The sequence below is a fragment of the Xyrauchen texanus genome, chromosome 10, assembly GCF_025860055.1.
Source record: "Xyrauchen texanus isolate HMW12.3.18 chromosome 10, RBS_HiC_50CHRs, whole genome shotgun sequence".
In the NCBI taxonomy this organism is placed as follows: domain Eukaryota; kingdom Metazoa; phylum Chordata; class Actinopteri; order Cypriniformes; family Catostomidae; genus Xyrauchen; species Xyrauchen texanus.
Window position 1 is genome coordinate 34450039 of NC_068285.1, and position 24002 is coordinate 34474040.

A 24002-nucleotide genomic window follows, 5' to 3' on the forward strand; every position below is an offset into this window, starting at 1 on the left:
AATTAACACAGACAAGATGTATAGGCTGGGTATTATGTGCTCATTCACACACATTAATAATGCAACAGCATACAATATGTTCAATAAAAAAACAGAAGGACTGTTACCACCATTAACACTGAGGGTGTTTATTTCCATCTATTACAGAATATGTGGTTACATTCTTGGAATTCAGCATGAGCAAACTGGAAATGATGTTAATGAGCATGAGTTGTCTTGATCATTCAAACTGAGGGGGCACGTCACATGCAGTTAATGCTTGCAAACTATGACGAGATAGTCATAAAGAGACTTTATTTATAGTCTCATACTGTACTGTGTCAGTAGTTCATTTTCTGTGCAGCTAAAATGCATTTGTTTGACATTAAAGGGATAGTTTACCCATAAATGAAAATTATCATAATTTACCCTAACCTTCATGCTATTCCAGGTGTGTATGACTTTCTTTCTTCTGCAGAACGCATTTGAAGAAAAATAGTCAAACATTTTAGCTCAGTAGGTCCTTTAAATGCTAGTGGATGATGATCAGAAATCACAGACAATCAGCATAAACGTCATCCATACGACAACAGCTGTTAAGTCAATGTCTTCTAAAGCATCACGATCACTTTTGGTGCAAAAAGTACTTTTTTACTATAAACCATCGCAAAAGAGAGTTTGTGCGGTCTCTCATGTGACGAATTCATGTTGGCATGTTACGGACGTAATCTCACATTTTTCTCTCTGTCATCCAGGATAAACACACAAATGCACCATTTTGAGTTAAAAACAGATATAAATACAGATCTAAACCAAATCCAATTAAGCTCAGCCGTAAACAGCACTGCTATTCTGGATGTCACATATGTGTCAGATATCACATGAACATGCCAACGTGATTACATCACACGCGCATACTACTACTGACCAGAAGTGATTTTTATTGTTAAAAAGCACTTAAATATTAATCATTTTTGCACCAAAAGCAATCGTAGTGTTTAAGAAGATTTAACTGCTGGAGTTGTATGAAAGACGTTTATGCTGACTGTGTCTTTCGGAGCTTCAAACCCCTGATCGCTATGCATTTTAAAGACCTAATGAGCTAAGATATTTTTCTTCAAATGTATTCTGCTGAAGAAAGAAAGTAATACACACCTGGGATATCATGAGAAAGTTTTCATTTTTGGGTGAACTATCACTTTAAAATATGTAGCATCTTTCCACTCTCTATGCTCAATCCACAGCATTTGTGGTATAATGTTGAATACCACAAAAAAAAAAAAAAAAAATTAACAGAAAAGGTTAGTAAGCATTGTATCACTCTAAAATCATGCTAATACCTATAATGTTTACGTCTTGTGGCTAAATTTGTGAAACAGTGTGTTTTTTACATTTATGGACAGGCCCCATTCACTTCAACTTTTGAAGTGTCTTACTGTGACAGCAACTTATGCTTCTTTTTTAATTGTATTTTTTAAATAAGCAAGGGATGACTCATAATAATTTATGGTAATCAACATTATTTAAAAAATGCTGTAGATTTAGCTTAACTTGTATTGAACCCAGAACATTCCTTTAAAAGTAAACACAATAAAATTTTATTGTCTCACTTATTTCAGTGTGAATAATTTCCTTACCAGTCATTTTATAAATCTGGTGCCTATTAAAATATAAATAAATAAATAATTAAAATAGTTAAAATATATATATATATATATAATAATAATAAAGTAGGTGCATGATTCCCCATGAAACATATAGACAAACAAAGCAACATCATGTTGGTTAAAGTTTCACTTTGCTTGTCTGAGATTGCATGCACATTGGACAAATACACTACAGCACATCAGGAAAATGCTGCACCATGCATTTTCATATTTAATTCTTCTTGCATACTTTCGCTGTTAAAGAGCAAAAGTCAAAACCCTGAAAATATATTTTTAAACAGCACTGTCCCTTTAAGTTGTGGGTGTGGCTAATTGACTACCACCCGCCCTATATGCAAATTCACCCGTTGCTTTGACTGGGTAAAATAGTGCGGTACTTGTAAGCTGTCCATAGTGAGCGCGAGGCGCGGCGTGAGAGGAGACCTCACGGTCGCTGTAAAGCAGAAGAGTGCAGAGAAGTTTCCATGAGCAAATCAGCAAACAGCCCGCAATTCAAAGGGAAAATAACGGTTGGTTAAAACAATCCACACCTGGAAATCGAATGCAAGACGGGATTACTAAAAAGCTCACAGCTGATGGCGCTTTCATAACTTGTTGACATGAAAGATTTTGGTGTGATTTCTGAACTGTAGAAGTCATTTATTTTGCTGGAGCTTTCCGGTGAACTGTAAACCATCTTTAGCTCATCTTAAATGGCATGCAGCGTACTGACTCTTGGCACTACGGTAAGTGTTCCCTAATTCAAATGATTTATCTTAATCGGCTTTTGTAAAGAAAGTAAAAAAAAAGGCATTTTGCTGGCAACTTGGACTAGCAAGAGGACTAGTGTAGACGTAAGGTACATGATGCGTTACATCGTATTGTTATGTAATAGAGTTGCGAAACTTCCAAGTTTTGTGCCATAAAAGTAGAACTGCATGCAGAAGCGTTTTTTTGTTTTAAATGCTATAGCCTATGTTTATATAGCTTGATTTATTAAACAGACTTTAGAATGTCCGATTATTCGCAGTGTTGACTAATTAATGCAATCTAGTCTCAATATATCTCCCTCATTGGTTGGTCTATACTTGCATTATTTACTTAAAGCTAGGGGCCGTTCACACCGAAAACGTTCTTGCGTTAAAAAATTAAAATATAGGAACAAAACGCAGGTATCTCGAGGCGCGTTTTTAAAAGCTAGGGTTCTTTGCGTAGACGTTGACAGCGTCTAAAAACGCGACCCACGCTTTGTGCATGTTTACATAGAAAAACTATTGAAAACGTCTTTTGTGTGAACGACCCCGAAATGTAATTGTTGGTAATAAATAAAAATGAACCGTATTAAGTTGATTATTTCTCCTAAAATGTTGCACAGTAGGATCGGATTGTGTTTTAAAATCTGATCACTGTTGTTTCAGATCTTGAGCTCTGAGGTTGCGCTCTGAAGACGACACAAATGCTCGGAATCAGTTCAAACCCGTCGCGCAATAAGAAGTGTGAGATGGAGGAGGAATGCGACCAATATCAGCACTATTTCTACGACGACCACAACTTGGACGAGGACTTTTTTAAATCCACCGCACCGAGTGAGGACATTTGGAAGAAATTCGAGCTCGTGCCAACCCCGCCCATGTCGCCTGTCAGGATACTGGAGGGCACCGCTCCATCTCTAGGTGACCGGCTAGAATGGGTGTCCCAATTCTTGGGACAGGACGACGAACAGGAGGGACAGTGCAAACTCAACGCGGAGGAGACTTTCGAAAACTTGAGCTCCATAATTATTCAGGACTGTATGTGGAGCAGTATCTCGGCCAGTCAGCAGCAGCTGGAGAAAGTTGTCAGCGAGCGCCTGTCTTGTTCGGCGCAGACGAAACTCGCCGGCAAAGCGCAGTGCGTCCCCGCGGACTCGCCTGGCCTTAACAGCTTGGCGACAGATTGCGTTGATCCTGCAGCTGTCCTTACCTTTCCTCTGAGCAGCAGCTGCAAGAAACAGGTGTCGTCCGGGTCAGAGTCTCGCACTGACTCATCCGGTAAGCACTGACCATAAAAGAGCACTAACAGTTTTAGTTTGAGCTTAGTGGTGCTCAAATATTTTTATTTGAATACCATGTAAGCTTGGAATTGTACAGTAAGTGTACATTTTGCAATTCATACTTTCCTTTGCCAAATTTCAGTGTTGACAGCTGTTGTTATGTTGACAGCCCTCCCTCCTTTCACACCAGAAAGATCCAAATCTCTGTAATCATGATGTGTGTGTGTGTGTGTGTGTGTGATATATATATATATATACATACATACATACATACATACATACATATATATATATATATATATATATATATATATATATATATATATACATATATATATATATATATATGTGTGTGTGTGTGTGTGCTATATATATATATATATATAGTGTAGGTCCCCCTAGTGCCGCCAAAACAGCGCCAACCCGCATCTCAGAAAAGCATTCTGACATGATGTTCTTCTCACTATAATTGTACAGAGCGGTTATCTGAGTTACCGTAGACTTTGTCAGTTCAAACCAGTCTGGCCATTCTCTCAAACCAACATGTCTGGCACCAACAATCATCCATGCCATAATCTAATCAGCCAATTGTGTGGCAGCATGCAGTGTATAAAATCATGCAGATACGGGTCAGGAGCTTTAGTCAACCATCAGAATGGGGGGAAAAATGTGATCTCAGTGATTTGGACTGTGGCATGATTGTTGGTGCCAGACGTGTTGGTTTGAGAGAATGGCCAGACTGGTTCGAACTGACAAAGTCTACAGTAACTCAGATAACCGCTCTGTACAATTGTGGTGAGAAGAATATCATGTCAGAATGTTATTCTGAGATGCGGGTTGGTGCTGTTTTGCGGCACGAGGGAGACCTACACAATTACCAGCAGCAAGAAATGATAAGGATGCTAGGATTCTCAAGTATTCAAGGCTGTACATTTGTTGATGGGTGAACAGTTAGTACCAGTATCTAAATCTGTTGTAGAGCAATTTTGCATTATTTTTGGCTTTGATTCTTCCAATTTTTGTATTTGTATTTTTTTTGCATTCAAATGTATAAAAAAACACGTACAATATTTACACTTAAATGTTTAAAGGTATTTTCCAGTTTCACTACAAGTTGAGCTCAATCAACAGCATTTGTGGCATAATATAGCAAAGAAATTACTGCAACTTGTCCCTCCTAGTCTTAAAAAAAAAATGCTGAAGTCTTTGCTACAAAGAGGCCGTTACAATGGAAGTGAATGGGGCCAATCATTAAATGTTAAAATATTAATTGTTTCAAAAGTATAGCTACAGGACGTAAACGATATGTGTTAACATGACTTTAGTTTGAACCTTTTCTGTGTAGAGTTAAATCCAATTTTATAACGTTGTTGCAATGGCGACGTTGTCAACCCTACAATGACTGTAAAAGTGATGATTTAAACAACTTAACAACTCCAATAATTAACAAGTTTTAACAGACGAACTAATGTAAGTGCTTTTATTATATTGAAAGTTTCAAATTTTTGCCTTAAAAGCATCCAAACTCTGTCCCCATTCACTTTCTTTGTAAGTGCCTCTGCATTGTAACCTCGATTTTTAATCTTTGTAAAGGAGGGATGATTTGAAATCATTTTTAGTAGTAATCAACATTGTCACAAATGCTGTCGACTTGGCTTAACTTGTATTGAACCCGGAATATTCTGGTGAAATTCTGATTATTGGTCAGAATTTGTGATGGAAGCATTTGGGATTTGTGTTCAGTGACCAATGTAACTGTCATGCTCGGGGAATAGTGAGTGCAGATGCATTTTTTCAAAATCCAAATCAAAGGCGACCTAGAGTTCATTTTTACAGATCAAAGCCACATGTTGTATTCTAGCATACTTCTTGCTGAGAGCAGGGAACAAATGGATTCTCAAACATGTGGGGCCTGTCTGATGAAATCTTACATTCTGAATTAAGTTCGAATGACAGGCTAGAATAAGGGGATTGGAAAGTGTTTTCAAGTTTGGCCAAAATCTGTCAAAAGGGGAAGAGGTATAGCATATGACCTGTTCACAATAGATGCAATACAACAAAAATGTATGACACATGCAGAGAACTGAGATGCCTTATGTTCTTTTTCTTCTTGCAGATGATGAAGAGATTGACGTTGTGACCGTGGAACATAAGCAGAACAAGTCACATTTGGTAAATGCCCGTAAACCAGTCACCATCACAGTTCGAGCAGACCCCTATGACCCTTGCATGAAGCGATTTCACATATCCATTCACCAGCAGCAACACAACTATGCTGCTCGCTCACCCGACAGTTATCCTGAAGAGGAACCGCCTCGTAAGAAGGTCAGACAAGAGACCTTGCAGCCAAGGCTTGCTTCCACGCCCCAAACCCCTGAGTGCAAACCCCCTATTCCTTCCCCCATGGTCCCTGTCCCATCTCAGACTGCTTCTGGCTCTCCAACCCACACATCCTACCACCTCAAATCCCAACCATCCAGCCCTCAGAGTTCAGATTGTGAGGACACAGACAAGCGCAAGACACACAATTTCTTGGAGCGGAAGAGACGCAATGACTTGCGCTCACGCTTTCTGGCTCTCCGGGATGAGATCCCAAGCCTGGTTGACTGTCCAAAGACACCCAAAGTTGTGATCTTGACCAAGGCCACGGAATACCTGCGTACGCTGCATGCCAGTGACAAAAAGAAGGCCCAAGAGAAGAAGCAGCTGAAAAGCAGGCAACAGCAGTTACTACGGAGGCTAGCAGGACTGAAACGTGCATAAAATAGGCTAGCACAGTCTGTCCAGCCATATTTTCAATAGGAACTCTCTAGAGCAGCATGGTTTGTCAAAACATGCAGATATTTCATGGAATGGACTCTTTATTTTGAGTTAAGTTTTTCAGCTTTCATTCTTTGCACATTTGCCTTTGCGACTGGGGGGTGACATACTTTAAAGCAGATGTTTGTTGTTCCCCAGTGGAACCCCCCAAGCTTCAAGCATATTTCCAAAGAGGGTCGTTATTTCTGGCGTTTCCTTTTTTAAGATTTAAAACTAAACTTAAGAGAACACCCATTCTCACACAAGAGCTAAAGAAGAAAGTATTTAAGTGGGGATATATTATTTCATTGACTTAGTATGCCATGTTTTTTTAAAACGTAGCAATTTAAACGCATGTGTAATTGATCTCATAAATCAAGGTTTTTGTGGTAGAATTTTGAAGCTATCTGGTTAAAAATATTCAGAGGTCTCTGATCATTGTACCTTATCCATTAATGGTGCTTTGTCACTTTAAGTCTAAAGGAGAGCTATGTGCCCCCATTGCCACTTGATGACATTGTACATTTAACAGGCAGGAAGTTGGATCACTGATACATTGTTTCTTTCTTCTAATGAACATTCAGGATGGTATCCAGCACAGCCTCACAGTGTATATAAACTGTGGCATATTCTATGGACCTATGTGTATATAATAGTAGTTGATGTACAGATTATTGTATAAAGATACATTGTGTTTGAATTTGTAAATCGGCACTGTTAAAAGACTTTATTTTCTATATTTCTGTCATTTTGTTCTAAAACTTGGTTGGCCCATCTGCCAAGTTTCCCTCAAGAGTCTCTCAAAGTTTCTATTTTTGTTAAGAAAAGTTTTTAAAAATGCAAAAAATTAAATAAAACAACACTATCCATCATTTAATTTTGATCACTAGCCACTTTGTTATGCTGTTTTCACTGCCTGTTCCCTTCTGTTCTGACCTTTCGTTCACTCATCTCTCTTATGAGGGGAAAAAGATTTTGTACTGATTATATTTTCTTACAGAATTCATTGTATCATTGTTTCATTTCTATTTGAATATAAAGTTCTACTGGTGGCAAATGCTTACTTTCCCCCCAAATATGGTCATCAAAACCTATGCTTATAATCTGAAGCCTACGCACACTCTCAGTTGCCATGTTCCAGAATTCAATTATTTCTAAGAACAGAGGCCATACGTTCACAACAAACATCAGTGATAGATTGAGTTGACTCTTAATTGAACCTTCATCTGGGAAATTCATCTGTATGGCTTAAAATGTTGAAATGCAGTCAGAAATGGATGCCACTTGACACCAGTGCGCATATACCACTAGTAACCCATTTGCTTTTTTACCTTGTCATTGGGTGTCATACTGGGAGATGAATGGCCATCAGCATTGTCTAAACACTTTGTGTTCTGTACCTCATAAGCCTATATACATTAACTCAAAATCGGATAATAAATAAAATCAGTTCAAATCACGAGTCTGTTTGTTTATCTTTATTAATTAGAATTAAACACACCTTACATGTATTAAGATTTATTGATTACATAAATCAATGATCCAGCCAAACAAAACTCTTTCAAACTTAAATGTTGAAACATTAAAGCTTAGAAGAAGGATGACCTAATTAAGATATTTCTCATATCATGTTTAGACCGCAGGGGCAGTGATTGGTTTAAAAACATGCTTTAAGGTTTGTACATTTATTCATTAGACACATTAATATTGGTGCAGTCATGACAGATTATTGAGCAAAATTGTACTATATGTGGCATCAGAAGTATTTTACTCCATCAACACCTGTATGAGTGTGTGAACTCGATTTGATCATTTCATTAGCTAGAGCCGCTTTTAGTTGACACGTCGTAGTGGCCTTCTTTGCCATGGCAACGATTATCTCTCTTCTCCTTGGCGCAGAATGCTGTGTTGCCATGGAGATGAAAGAGAGCTATTCATACTGGGAGGTGCACGAGTCAACCTGCTAAAGTCAACAGTGTTGTGAAAGCTGGATGTTAAATGATTAAAAACTGTACGATTGCCCACTCATGAAATATCTGAGCAACTGAAAAATCAAAGTTGACTGTTTTACAATTAAACAAAAATAAACATGAGATAAATCACCATGTTACAAGTAACTAGAATTAGGTTAATATAGCTTCCCCTAAATATTTTGAAAATTGGGCCTGGGTAGCTCAGTGACTTTTGACGTTGACTACCAGCCCTGGAGTCACAAGTTCGAATCCAGGGTGTGCCAAGTGAATCCAGCCAGGTCTCCTAAGCAACCAAATTGGCCTGGTTGCTAGGGAGGGTATAGTCACATGGGGTAACCTCCTCATAGTCGCTGTAATGTGGTTCTCACTCTTGGTGGGGCACATGGTGAGTTGTGCGTGGACGCCGCTGAAAATAGCTTGGGCCTCCAAACGTGCTACGTCTCCATGGTATCACCCTCAACAAGCCACGTGATAAGATATGCTGATTTACGGCCTCAGACATGGAGGCAACTGAGACTTTTTAGTATATAACAAATTGTCTAATTGCTTCTTTTGATGATGTGTCCAATGAATGTACAGTTAAATTCTGTTAATAGTCTGCATCTGTTTTATGAGTGTAAACATGCACAAACCCTTTTTCTCATTTATACTACAATAAATTGTGTCTTTTTAAAAGGGTCTATATTAAATATGTTGGTAACTTTTTATTTTGCATTGTTAATCCTTAACATAAAAAAATTTCTGGATTTTTTTTACCCAGATTTGAAATGGTGTACATGCTATTAATTAATTAAACCAATGCTTAAACTATTGAATAATGCTAAAAATACCAAATTTCCAAGGTATCATGAGTCATGACATTGTTTTTATTTTCTGAATAAGCATAGCTGTTATTACTTTTAATTATAATTAAAAGTTTTGATATATTATAAATATAATATGTAAGGAATCATTGACGACTGACCGTTTAATTAATGCACACCGGAGGTGGTAATACGGTCACGACGCGCAGCTGAGTGATCTTTGAATCTCGGGTGTGCATTTTTTTTTTAAACAATTCAAAGGGCTGGAGTCAATTATTCTGCTTATACTACCATGTTTACCACACCTTAAGACGTCGTTCAGGGTTTTATCTCAAAACATTTTCTGGTTTTCGTCCCTAAAACGCTCCTGCGAGTGGAACTACTTTCTTACGCAACATATTCAGCGTGTTACTTTACAGCCTTAGTTGCTAATTCGAAAATGTCACGTTAGAACTAGCAACGGAGAACAAAAATGAGTGCGTTTGTGTGTGTGTGTGTGTGTGTGTGTGTGTGAGAGAGAGAGAGAGAGAGATCAAGTGTCTTCTCTACGCAGATGACCTGGTTCTCCTGTCGCCCACTAAAGAGGGGCTTCAGGACAGCCTGGATCTGCTGGAGGATTACTGTCAGTCCTGGGCCCTGACTGTCAACCTCCAGAAAACTAGAGTCATGATGTTTCAGAAACGCTCCAGATCTCAGGGACCAAAACACACATTCACACAGAACCATTGAGAGCACAAAGACATACACTTACCTCGGCCTGAAAATAACTCCAACTGGCAACTTTACTTTGGCTGTGAATGAACACAAAGAGAAAGCTTAAAGGGCTTTCTATGCCATAAAAAGATCAATCAAAATTGACATCCCAATCCAAATTTGGCTCAAACTTTTCAAATCAATAATTGAACCAATTGTTTTATATGGCAGTGAAGTGTGGGGTCCTTCTATCAAATTTGATTTTTCAAATTGGGGAAAACATCCGATTGAAACTCTACATTTAGATTTCTGTAAACAAATTCTCAAAGTCCAAAGAAAAACACCAAACAACGGATGCAGGGCAGAATTAGGCCAATACCCTCTCCTTCTAAACATCCAAAAAAGAGCCATCAAATTCTGGAAACACCTAAAAACAAGCGACCCCAACACATACCATTACAAAGCCCTAAAACACCAAGAGCTGAGCGTAGCGAGGAGTCCCCTGTGCCAGCTGGTGCAGAGACTGACTGAGCTCTCTCCTGCAGAGATCAGCACACCTCAGCACACACACACACACTCACACACATTCGGCCCGCACAAATTATCAACACAGAACAAGACAAGTACATCACCCATTGGACAAACACCATTCAAAACCAACACAAACTGGAATGTTATTCGGCACTAAATCGAGAGTACTGTGAAACTCAGGAAACCCTGACGTTGAACAGACTCAGCGAGCACAGTATGGCCGTGGAGACAGGCTGGCGCAGACAGACCTGGCTCTCCCGTGAGGACAGGCTCTGCTCGCACTGCATCCTGGGAGTGACGGAGACCGAGCTGCACTTCCTCACAGAATGCCCAAAATATAAACACATCAGAGACCACTATTACCCCAAAATTAATCAAATATTTCTCCAATTTAACACCTGTAATCCAACCCAAAAACTCTGTTTCATTCTTGGCGAAGAAGCCAAATGCTCAAATAATGCTGCAAAATTTGTTGCATCTTGCCACATCCTGAGGGACGACCAGAGACCAGCAAACATCCAATAAACACACACTCACTCACAGCCGAACACACTGCATCAGACCTACACACATGTATATAATGTTCAATTCCAATTCAGTGTTCCTTTGTTTTGTTTTTTTTATATAGATTTCTAAATCCGTTTTATTTTATTTATTAATCTTTGTTTATTTTATTATTATTGTTTTATGCTATCAGTATTATTATTTTGTGTACTAAATGTTCTAAATCATTTTCTATGTTGTTTTGATGCTTTGGCAATACAAAATGTATTTTTTTGTCATGCCAATAAAGCTTTCTGAATTGAATTGAACTGAATTGAGAGAGAGAGAGAGAGAGAGAGAGAGAGCATTTGAGGCTCTTTTTTTTAACAGAAATTGAAGTATGCAATTTAGACATGGTTTGACGTTCTTTACAGATTTACTTTAACAAATGACTTTGTTTTAATTTGTTGTTTTGTTTTGGTAGCTTGTAGGGCTCTTTGAAATAACTGAAATAATTTGGCGAAGTGATATGGAACCGTTTTATGCGGGCAAGACCTGGATCTACTTCATAGCCGTGCGTTTACTTGAAAAATAATTGCACACCTTACAACGTCCGTGAACCAATCAGAATCAAGAATTCAACAGATCCGTTGGATAACTCTATTTATTTTTTGTGACACTGCGACTTATTTCTCTTTTTTAATGTTAATATTTTAATGCAGTGTTATTGTTTTTTGTTTACGCAATAACACATACATTTTCAAATATAAATGTTATCTGAGGTCAATGGATTCTCTGGGAGCTGAATAAAGTAATGAAAAAATTGACTGTTTCTGAATTGTTTGTTGGTTTCATGTCTGGAACAAAGATTAACAACCACATAATACGATTACTGGATTGTAAACACTTTTCTTCGCTTGGATGAACTGTTGTCCTATTTAAGACACTCTAGCCTCATCTCACCTGCTAAAATCGAATCCTTTAAACTCGTTTCTATGGAAACGGGTTTAGTTGCTTGGATACAGTTCCCTCCTCCACTGCGAGGTCTACGCGCATGCTCAGATAATTCTGGAGTCTTTAGAGTTTGCTGTCATGGCTGCTGCCACTCTGAGCATGCAGCGTGCATTAGGGAAAGGTATCACCCCATCTTTGGTGGTTATTTTAGGAGCGACTGGAACTGGCAAGTCCAAACTGGCAATCGAAATTGGGAAAAGACTTCAGGGGGAAATTATAAGCGTCGATTCCATGCAGGTGAGTTGAACGAGCTACTGTGTCATCATCTCTGTTAATGAGAGAAGCACGTGAAAGGGCATTGCGCCTGAAAAATGACAGGTCATTTTGGAATAACCAAGCAGCAACATTCCGTAAGAATTGTTGTTACGTCACAATGAACGTTGTACGTTGTCAAACGTTTTGATTTCTCTGAAGTAGAATTAATGCAGCCCGTTTTATGTCGCATTAGGCAGGAATGCAGTAGGCCAAACATCATCAAAATGGATTGGGAAATAATTTTCATGGGTTAATAATTTATTATTTGTTTTTCAAGATGGGTTGTAGCCAAATGTGGTTTAAAAGTTTTGTACAACGCTTCGTATATGTTTGAGGAATTGTAGACTGATTTTATTTCCTCGTGCTCGTGTTCACTGGTCGCCATATTTGATAAAACGTTCCAACCCATTGATCTTTGCTGTCACCAGGCTCGTGCTTGGCAATATGTGTAAGTTATTGAGTGATGTCTTAATACAGGTAATTTTTCTACCATTCAAAAGACGTATGGTCACTGTATTTGTACGATTCAGTCAAGCCTGTTAATTAGACTTGATATATTCAGACAGATTCACTTATTGTCTAAAGGGAGTTGGCCGAGAATGCTGTGTCCTGTTCTTTTTGATGGGTTTCATTAAATCATAGAAAGAAGTGTTCATCTGCAGTAGTCCTCTAGTGTCTGGAGCATTTGTTGGGTCATGTATTGTCTCAAGGGTCTAACAGTATACCAGAATGCTGTAGACCAAATAAAAAATATTAAAAACATAGTATTCTGAAGTTACACACTGGCTAGTTTTTGTGCAGTCAGACATTTGGGTAAATGGCTTAAGATCTGGTGCACAATGCAGCTTATATTTACTTAGTGCTGTACGATTAATCAAATCGTGATGTGAGTCTGTGCGATTTATTTGACTGCAAATGCTGCGATTTTATTAAATAAGTAAGTGCATGTGTGGACGTGACAGCCCCTTCTCTCTGAGAGCTGTTTGCCCATTTTCTACACCGCTAATAAAAAGATGACCAGTCAGTCTCAGTTTAGGGAGTGGCACGTGTGGTCATGTCATGTGAGTTTCCGGTGTGCAGCGTGGAAATCAGGTGAAGATGGAGCAGACCGACACTGAACTGGTGGCCAGAATAAATAACACAGAAACACAGATCACAGCTTGGCAATATGTCTTTATTTCATCAATAATTAAAGTTAATAAAATACGGGAGCGTGGCATGTAAATAAGCTCAAATTCCAAAACTGTCATTCTCTGTGCGGTCAGAGCCACTTCAACCAGTCGCGTAAGAGACCCAATCTGAGCGGGAGTCGAGACGGGAGAGATTTAAAGGTGATGCGCACTCTAACATGGAGACGCTCGTCTCTCAACCACGCTGTCAGCAGCTCGAGTGTCCGATAGGAACACAGATCACAGCTTTGCGATATATCTTTATTTCATCCTTAATTAAAGTTCATATTATACAGGAGCGTGCCATGTAAACAAACACAAACTCCAAAACTGTCATTCTCGGTGCGGAAGAGACTGAATCTGACCGGGAGTCGAGATTTAAAGTTCCGCCGGTTGATGCGCACTCTAACACGGAGACGCTCATTTCTCACCCCCGCTTTCTGCAACGTGTTGCCCCATTGATGAGATCATCATAGGATCAATCTTATGTGAAAAATAACATTAAAATTACAACAACAATAAAATGTGTGTGTGTGTGTGTGTGTATATATATATATATATATATATATATATATATATATATATATCTTACACAACAACAACAACAACAGTTTTAGTGGTTTGATTGAGTGAACCACACTTTTATATCTTGTTTCCTTTTCAAAACAGTTTATAGAAAGTACATGTTACATCTTGCTTAAATGTCCCTGTTTGTTTGGACAATCTTATTTTCGTGAAAATTCGTATGTTGTTATTTATTGTTCTATTTTATTTAGGTGTAATATTGAGAAAATAACAAGTTTGCAGTAATGAAAAAAATTATTTAATTTTGTAAAAATATTTAATTTGAAAACACTGCATTTATAGTTGTTATTGTTGCTAGTTTGTAAGGAAGCTCAATTATTATTTTTCTGTCTCGTTTTCTCGTGGTCTCGATATAACTAAGGTTGTTTTCTCGTGATCATGACTTAATTTTCTCGTGATCTCGGCATAACAAAAAGTTGTTTTCTCGTGATCTCGACATAACAAAGTTGTTTTCTCGTGATCATGACTTAATTTCTTTCGAGATCTCGACGTCTCTCTGTCATTGACAACTTCCAGATTAGTGTCAGACACCTTAGAAGAAGACTATCACGTCTACAACTTTGTCGTAGAAGATACAGTGACCCTGAACGTTTGGTCAATTTCATTGCCAGCCAACTTGAGGAACCGGGACGTCTGCATGACTGCGGTCAAGCCAGCCGCGATTTAGATCCGAGTGCGCGCATGTTGCAGTAATAACGGTACTTTGCGGAAAGCACAGAAAGACGTGCTTCTTGACTCCTGTTGAGTGCAGAAGAAAGCGAGTCTTACTCTATTGATGAAAAAGCATTTATTAAGTGTTTGTGACGTGCTGCCTGGTGTTTATTAATATGTTTGATTTAGCCTATGTGAAAGGTGACTGGTTAGAATACTCTGGACAGGGCAGGTGAATATTTTATTATGAAAATGTAATGAATTAACATAACTTTACATTTACATATAATAAATTGTACTTTTCTACCAAGAGTCTCTCATTGTCCATCATACCTTGTAATAACATTTTAATTGTGAATCCTGTAGGTCAATTAAAAACTGTATAGAAAATTAAAGGCAAAAACAACTTTTTGTTATGTCGAGATCACGAGAAAACGAGACAGAAAAATAATAACGCAAGGCCTCTTTGAGCTTCCGTAAGTTTGTATGTTTGAGTTGAAAAATACACATTTCAGCATTATCAGTCATCTATTTGTAAATTTTCCTTGATAACCAAGCAAGTTGACTCATGATACCATTTGTTTATTATATTGCATATCGCAATATTAACCTCAATAATCACAATATTACTTTTTCCCCAAATCGTGCAGCCCTACCGCCATGGCACAGTCACATGAGCACACGAGCATGCAGACACAGAACACACTCTTCTTGAACTGTCCTCATTCAGATCGCAAGTATTGTTTCCACAGTAAAAAAATCTAAGCGCATTTCTCTGATTTTATTTTGCCTTTAGAGACCAGGCGCTGAATGAAACGTAATACATTTTGTTAAATTTATTCACATGTCTGGAAATCTGAGCTGCTCAGAATCCAAAATGCAAGTATACATTTATTTAGAAGTTTCAAAACGTAAACATTAATTTGACATGCCCATTGACGTTTGTTATGAAAAGAAGCAAATCATTGTGCTTTATTATTTTCAGAGCTGTTCAGCTGCAGGGTGAAGATTACTTTTTAAAATGGTAAATGGTCTGCACTTATATAGCGCTTTTATAACCTTAGTGGTTTTCAAAGCGTTTTATACTGTGACTCATTCACACACTCGCACTCATACACCAATGACAGCAGAGCTGCCATGCAGTGGCGCTACCTGCCATTGGGACTTTGGGTTCAGTGTCTTGCCCAAGGACAATTCGGCATGTGGAGTCATGTGGGCCAGGAATCGAACTGCCAACCCTGCGATTAGTGGCCAACCCGCTCTACCACCTGAGCCACAGCTGCCCCAACTATATATTATCCTTATACAACACCTAAATGTTAACAGCTGTTACATTTCTAATTTCTGGACTGTGCAGGTGTTTTCTTTCTGTGCTTTGTGTATCTGTCAGTGTTGGTCTTGTTTGGGCGGTCTAATTTCATGTTTATATCCACATTCTTAATTCACAGATAATGCCTAATGTCTACCTACTATAAATTACACGCGTCACACCCAATTTAGTAGCACGGTCTCCTCTCTCAGGGATTCATATGTTTTTTATATTCAGTCAATAATCAAATCTTTGACCTGCTTGTGAAAACTACACAGGACCCAAAAGTTGACAGCATGACCAAACTGGTGACTGAAACCCCATCATTTGCTTCTAAGAATTCATATCTTAAAAATGTGTAAATGGCAGGATGGCTGAGGTAAATATGACGTATTTATGAATTCATATCTGTAAAGCGCTTATGCGGTTATACAAGGCAAAAATCATATCTTGCAATTTATAAATGTGTTACAGTTTTGGGGGAAATTGTCTTGAAAACATATCTAAAAATATATTTTTTGCTTCAGACAAATTTTAAAGCCATGATGGTAAAAACAGCTATATTTAATTTTTGTGTTGGGGTCAGTGAAAATTTTGATCGGGCAAGTAAAAATCTGAACCAAAGTATCCATGTGTAAAAAAAAATCTTGTATAATTTGGTCCTCATTTTAACCTCTTCTCATCCTCTGGTCTCAAATACTTTGTGCCATGGGGTGTATTATTTGTATTTTTTATAAATTTTTAGCCGCCAAACATATTAGGAATTGGGCAAAGCTAACATTGAAATTAATCTTTAAAAATGACTTGCAAACCAGATTGAACGGCGCATATCTTTTGAAGGCCCTGATATACTGTACTTCGGGGGAATTTCTTCTTCATTCTTCGGCTCAGGGCCCCTGGAAACGAGGCCTGTGAACTCAGGAGGTGGCTTTAGTGAAGGGTTTGGTACCACATTTGCATGTAGACCTGATTATTATTCTCAGTGTAAAGGGACTTTTCTACTCCTGAATTTGGGTCATTTTAATCATAGTTGTCCTATTTAGTACCTTTATCCATTTATTTAAAATGACAATAATTTGATTAATTACATAATTGTATGTTTTAATGAAGCACATAGGCAATCAATGCAGTTATATTGTTCATACTTGTGTGTGGGGTTACATTTTTTTTTTTAAACGAAATAACTGAGATACTGTGAAGGATTTTTATACATATTAATGACAGTTTATTATTTGAAGTCTTAAACATACAGAAACGGTAAATGAAAGCTGACTTGGTTAAGTTCTTGCTTTTTCAAATCGATCAGTCTTGTGTTCATTGTTGACCCCCATAATCATTAATCTGGAATTTGACACATTTGTACTCTTGTAGCCTCTGTCTGGCCCTCCCCATCACGGAAGGAAAGGCTAAGAACATTTAATTTTGGCTACCAATTTTAAAATAACTATTGACAGACTAACTGGCTTTCTTTCAACACATCGAAACATGTCTTAAGTATTTTAAACTTGCATATAGCTGGGGGCCTGGCTAGCTCAGCGAGTATTGATGCTGACTACTACCCCTGGAGTCGCAAGCTTGAATCCAGGGTGGCTGAGTGACCAAATTGGACTGGATGCTAGGGAGGGTAGAGTCACATGAGGTAACATCCTTGTGGTCGCTATAATGTGTGGTTCTCACTCTCGGGGGGGCGCGTGGTGAGTTGTAAGTGGATGCCGTGGAGAATAGTGTGGACCTCCACTAGGGCTGTCAACGAATATTCTAAATTCGAATATATATTCGAATAGTTTTAAAAAACAGAAATTCGAAGGTGAAAATTAATATTCGAATGTGGAAAAAAAAAACGCGCCCGCGGTAGCAGATGTGCGGCTGTCTGCTTTGCGAGTGGGCGTGCTGCCTGAGGGGTCTTTGTTGTCACATTTCTCGGAATTGTGTGCCTCATTTTATTTAACGTTAAACAGAAACATGAATAAAATGTAAGGCTACTGTACTGACTGAATAGATGTTGCATGAATAAGGTAGGTTAGATACAGCAGTTTCATGCACTGCAGGCTTCCACTGGTTTGATTATTTACCGTTTCATGTCAAGGAAAAGTTCCATGTTTACCACAGCACAGCTCGCTCGGAGCGTTCAATGTCGGTTCTATATACTGTAAAACTTCAATTAATGTTAATAATTTGTTTTAATCACTGAATGAAGCCTGCTATATTTGGGACAAGAGTCGCGACCTTATATTGCTTGCACAAAACTCTTGATCAGCACTCAACATTTGTTTATTGTTGTTCTTTTAAACCGTTATGCGCAGAGAGCGTGAGGGCGAGAGAGAGAGAAAGAGTGCCTGCGCGTGCGAGCGAGAGTGAGGTCTTGGCCATTAGTTGATTTACTTGTTTTTGTGTAGGTAATACGTTGTCAAATATGTTTAAACTTAAATAAACTACCTATACAAATAGTTATGTCTCTTTGTATTAATTTGTCCTGTTATTGACGTAATGTGCGTCATTGACCAAATGCGCAACCAGATATTCGAATAGTTCGAATATATGTGTTTTTTTTAGAGGGAATATTCGAATGTCATTTTTGAGCAATTTTGACAGCCCTAACCTCCACAAGCGCTACGTCTCTGCAGTAACGCGCTCAACAAGCCAAGTGATAAAATGCACGGATTGACAGTATCAGACGCTGAGGCAATTGAGATTCGTCTTCTGCCTCCCAGATTGAGGCGAGTCACTATGTCACCACGAGGACTTGTAGCGAATTGGGGATTCCAAATGAAAATGTATATAGCCTACCCTGTTTTACTGATAAGCAAAGTTTAGGCCTTTGAATGTGTGCCCCTGCTAGTTTGATACATAATTTATTTTGAGATTGTGTTGGTATGGGGATACGGTATTTATAGGTCTTGAAATAGGTCTTAAAATTCTTACATTTGATTTTAAAAACTCTGAAGCAACCCTGTCCAATAAAATAATCTAGGTCTGCCCCCGACCAAAGATTTTCCTAGTAGACTAGTTGTCATTAATTTAAGCCATTAGTCGACTACTCACACTTTATGATATTAATTGAATTACATTTTTAATATATATATATATATATATATATATATATATATATATATATATATATATATATATATTGGGGCATCAAAAATGGTAATGAGAAAGAATGTAAGTAACAATTCAAATAAAATATCAATTTACAAGCGCACGCACAAAGTGAGCCGCAGCGACACCAGCAAAAGTGGTAATGATTCTGAATGTGTCAAACATGCAAGAATACTGTCTGAACATTTTGTTAATTTATAGAGAAATGCACATTAGGGTTGTGCCGACAGACTATGATCTCGGGGATCAACGATGGTCAGAGTGATCGTAAATAGCTGATGCCTTTGATGTCAAGATGATATTTGGTTAGTTTTCTCATTAATTTATTAAATTCTTACGTGGAACACGTGCATGCCAAAGGTTCTCACTCTTTCTTTGTTTCTGTCTTCAGAATTTTTGTTTTTTGTTTTGCAAGAACTATTGTCTATAAGTGCCGCAAATGACCTCAGACATCTTAGCTCAAGAGGTGCTTTGAGTTCAGTTCACTTTATTTCCACAAAGCAGTTCATTGTGACAAACTCATTGTCTTCATTTGTGTAAGTAATTTTCCACCTGCATGTTTAGATGGATACTTGCCTGACGGTAATGGAAATGTGGTTACTTGCATATTTTATATATATATTTTTTTATCACTTCATTATTTTATTTGCTTTTTCATTTCATTTGGAGTGCAATTTGAATTTAGAAAATATATTTGATTTAAGTTTTTAGTTTTTTAATTAAATGTTTTATGCAAAATCACTAAAGCAAGAATATTTACCGATTCCTCAGCCCAGGGGTTTCCGATATAATTGGATACTGTGAGATATATATATATATATATTGTGAAGGAGGGAACAAAACTAATAAAACCGTAAAAATGTAAAAACAATATCTGCAACCATCGGCATACATTTTTACCGATAGTTTTAAAAAGCAATGATCTGCACCAATTAAACGTTAAAACTGATTTATCGGTCTACATTTAATCAATATCCTGACAACACCCTAGCATTGTTGCTGTGAATTTTGCCTGAGAAAGCACCACTCATGCAGTATTTTTTAGACAATGAAAAAATCCAGTTGCCCTTCTCATTTGGCAACCTTGAAGATATATTACTCTATTGAGAGTGGCATGACTGTCACCTGGTGCAGTTAATTGGGTTACACTAATAAAATTCCTCCTGTACTGCAGAGCAGTCACATCCATTGCTCACACACTGGGCTACAAGCTGCATTGCTCCTCTGAAGCCTACAATGGTGTAACACTCCACAAGAGACACAAAGAGTGAATGAGAAACAGAGTATGTGGGTGACGAGAGCGCTTGGGAGCGAGCTAGCAAAGATAATTGTGTGTATTATGTATTTGTGTAGCATATTGATAAGTCTAGAAACAAATGCAATGCTCATGTTCGAGAGTGAGATGAGTTCAGATCACAGTTGCAGGCAGGCCACTGGAAGCCTCTATTGAGATGCTGAATTGGTGCCTATACGCCTGTTGTGCTCTGTAGCTTTCATTGAACATCTCTGGTATTCAGTGGCCATGCAGCATACACAGGACACCATTTACATTTTGAATGGCAGTACTGTACTGAGGAGAAGAATAGGTCTAAGCCGAGAGGGCAATCATTTGTTATTGTGGTCAGGTTAGCCTTTGTTATTTGAATAACGGTTTGTTGAATACCCAATTTCTTGCCGGTGGGAGGGCAGGGTTCAATGGACCTTGGGTCAACGAACTGCTCATGAGAACCACTGGCCAAGGTCATTAAGAGTGAAAGTTAGGAAAGGAATACGGAATTTTCGATGCTCAGGGCATCACACGTTTCACACAAGGTCTTCAAGACCCCAACAGCCTTTTTAATAGACAATTAACAAGAGTAAAGGACTGGAAGACTTAAACGCTAACAGTTATTAAAAGACTTTTGTGTATGTTTGTGTACGTTTGTGTCATGGTAACATGGATAACAGAAAAAAAAAAGACAAAGCCCAAAGCTGAAAAAACCCATACAGTTATCCACACTGTAGTGTCAAAACTACAACGATCTGCTCTAACAATAGAGTAATTATGAATGTACCACACTATAAAAAAAAAAAAAAAATCAAATCAATTAAAATGTATGGTAAATTAACGGCAGCTGTGGTTGTCAGAGATTTACTGTAGAAAAATACGGTTACTACTAGGGTTGCCATGGTGTTCGGTGTTACCGGTTTTACTCTGTACAAGGGACAACACTGGTGTAAAATGTTATACTGGGTAAAAGGAGGAAACATTATGAATGGAACTTCCAATATCAATACAATAGCCTAACGAATAGAATAAATAAAGAGTACCGTAATTTCCGGACTATTGAGCGCACCTGAATATAAGCCGCACCCACTGATTTTTAAATAAAATATTATTTTGAACATAAATAAGCCGCACCTGTCTATAAGGCACAGGTGCCTACCGGTACATTGAAACAAATGAACTTTACTCAGGCTTTAACGAAACATGGCTTGGAACAAAAATAAATAGGCTTTAACGAAACACGGTGTGGCAGCGGGGGCGTGGTCAAGCGCCCGTCCGGGAGAGAAAAGCGGTAAGGGCGCTTACTCCTGAGCTAAATTATGTCTAACACCGGTGTCTAATTTCAGTAAGCATGGGGAGAGCGGCATAAAAAGGCAGCAGCCACAGAGCTGAGAGAGTGACACATGTCAGTCTAGTGTTGGCGAATAGAAGAATTGAGAAACTTTATAAAATTGATTGTAAACATTGCTGTGGCCATTAAAAGCCTTACCTGGAACGTCAAGTGCCCTGCTGAAAACTGTCACACTGGTGCCCGTGTGACAGTTTTCCCAAGAAGGACACGTGAAGCAGGGCACTTGAAATTAGACACCGGTGTTAGACATAATTTAGCGCAGGTGTATGCGCCCTTACAGATTTTCTCTCCTGGACGGGCGCTTGACCACGCCCCCGCTGCCACACACTGCTTGTAATAAAACATTTGCAGTAAACAGTAGCCTACCAAGAAAGTCATTGGTCACTATCTTCCTCGTCCTGTGCACTGAAACCACTGAAGTCATCTCCTTCGGTGTCGGAGTTGAATAGCCTCAGATTTAGTTGTCTTTTTGCACTGAGTCAATTCCTCACGCTGCTGTTTCCAACGTCTTATCATCAACTCATTAAGACCAAGCTCCCGTGCAGCAGCTCTATTTCCTATTCAACAGCCAGATCAATCCTTCAACTTGAAAGCAGCATCATATGCGTTTCTCCATGTCTTTGCCATGGTGAGGGTGACAAAATTACTACCGTAATCAGAATGATGGGAAGTTTGAGCACGCTAATCTAAACAGTAAACAAAAAAAGTTGTTTTGACCTTAACCCGTTTGGCAATTTCATTGGTCTAATGAAAGCTTCACGCCGGCAAAAAAACTGAGCACGTCACAGAATGTTTTTTTTTTTATTTTTTTCTAAAATTTGAAAGCGTGAAAAATCCATATATTAGCCGCGTCATTGTATAAGCCGCGAGGTTCAAAGCGTGGGAAAAAAGTTGCGGCTTATAGTCCGGAAATTATGGTAGTTGCCTAATGAAGAGTTTGCGACCCATGATAAATTAACATAAACGACTCTTTGAAACCCAGATGTTCTTTAACAAAGTATCAAATTACACGCAGCAAAGTACACAGACTGACAGAAGTTTAATTGCAGGTAGCGAATATATTGTGAATGGTAACTGTAAGACGTCTCTGATTTGGAATAACACAAAAAATGCTGTTAGACACACAGACAAGCGCTTGACTAAACACTATTATATTTTTAAGAACAGATGACAGAAAAGTCGACTGTGCATGTCTGACATGCTGATTGTTCGGAGGCATGTAGTCTCTTGGAATATGTGTATTTAAAAGGTTTTCACTCTTTCCTTTCCTCAGTCTTCTGAAATGTTATGCAAGAATAGTATTGTCTATGAGAATGCTACAAATGACCTCAGACCATCTCAGCTCAGTAGGTGCTCTGAGTTCTGTTCACTTTATTTCCACAGAGCAGTACGTTGTGAACACTTTATATTGTATATAGCCTATACATCTGTGATTTAAATAATAAAATACAAACACATTCACCTCAAACCACGATTTATATTTCAATGATTATCATCATTATAATTATTATTTTTACATTTATAATTGTTTTTATATCTTAATTTGTATTAGTAATTTTCCACTTGTCGTCATAGCCGTATATGGCGTATTATTTTACTTGCCTGACGTTTAAATGGAAAGGTGGTTATGTATGATTTTGTTGTCTTTGGTTTTTATTTTTTTTTAAATAAATGGATACAATTTTCAATTCAAAATCACTAAAGCAAGAATATTAACTGATCCATCAGCCGGGGCTTTGACGATGTTGTTGGATATTATGATATATATATTTTTTATAAAAATACCGTGAACATGTTTCTTGCATTTCACCCAGGAGGGAACAAAACTAATTTATTCACACACATTCAAAGTCAATACCCTTCTGAAGCAGCTAAACTGGGTCCTGGGATCAAAGTAATAAAACACCAACATTAAACCCGCAACAACCCACAATAAGTGATGTATTTTTCCTGAAAATGAAATAAATGACTGATTGCCCATGATGGAGAGAATGCACGGATGAAGTAAATTCATTGCCAAAGAGATGTTGTCCTTCTCAACTGTTGAAAAGCCATCTTTCATGAAGTTGAACAACACCTTTTTTAATTGCAATTAATTTTTTCCAGTTTCATTTGAATTTGTTGTTGAAATTTAAGTTCAAAGTTTGAAAGCAAGCTGCCTTGCTTTATTGTGTAGGCTATTGCTTAATGAAAATTAGCCCACAGTACCACTTTGCGTCCAACCAGCGGTAATACCAGTGTTAGTCAGTTTGAATGTGAACACTGGTGTGAAAATTAGGATATCGTGGCAAGTCTAGTTACCACTTTTCAGGGTGACACTTTCATTTTTTTACAGCATTTTACCGTAAAACTACATATATTTT

The 24002-nt window shown here is 38.1% G+C and overlaps 2 protein-coding genes across 2 annotated transcripts in view; both read left to right on the forward strand.

Annotated features, from left to right (window-relative positions):
- Positions 1-2044: 2044 nt before the first annotated feature.
- Positions 2045-7901, forward strand: myclb (MYCL proto-oncogene, bHLH transcription factor b). Its single transcript, XM_052135335.1, has 3 exons — positions 2045-2371; positions 3044-3655; positions 5774-7901. Exons 2-3 carry the CDS (start codon positions 3082-3084, stop codon positions 6418-6420), a joined length of 1221 nt encoding a protein of 406 aa, XP_051991295.1. The 5' UTR covers positions 2045-2371; positions 3044-3081; the 3' UTR covers positions 6421-7901.
- A 4129-nt stretch (positions 7902-12030) lies between these two features.
- Positions 12031-24002, forward strand: part of trit1 (tRNA isopentenyltransferase 1) — a 54884-nt gene continuing 42912 nt past the window's right edge. The window contains exon 1 of the mRNA XM_052135331.1: positions 12031-12190. Within this exon, the coding sequence (XP_051991291.1) occupies positions 12032-12190 (159 nt within the window). The 5' untranslated portion in view covers position 12031. The remainder of the gene's footprint in view (positions 12191-24002) is intronic.

Coding starts and splice junctions, on each gene's coding strand:
- myclb (XM_052135335.1), top strand. CDS start 3,082: ATGCTCGGAATCAGTTCAAACCCGTCGCGCAATAAGAAGTGTGAGATG. Junction 3,656..5,773: donor GTCTCGCACTGACTCATCCG/GTAAGCACTGAC, acceptor TTCTTCTTGCAG/ATGATGAAGAGATTGACGTT.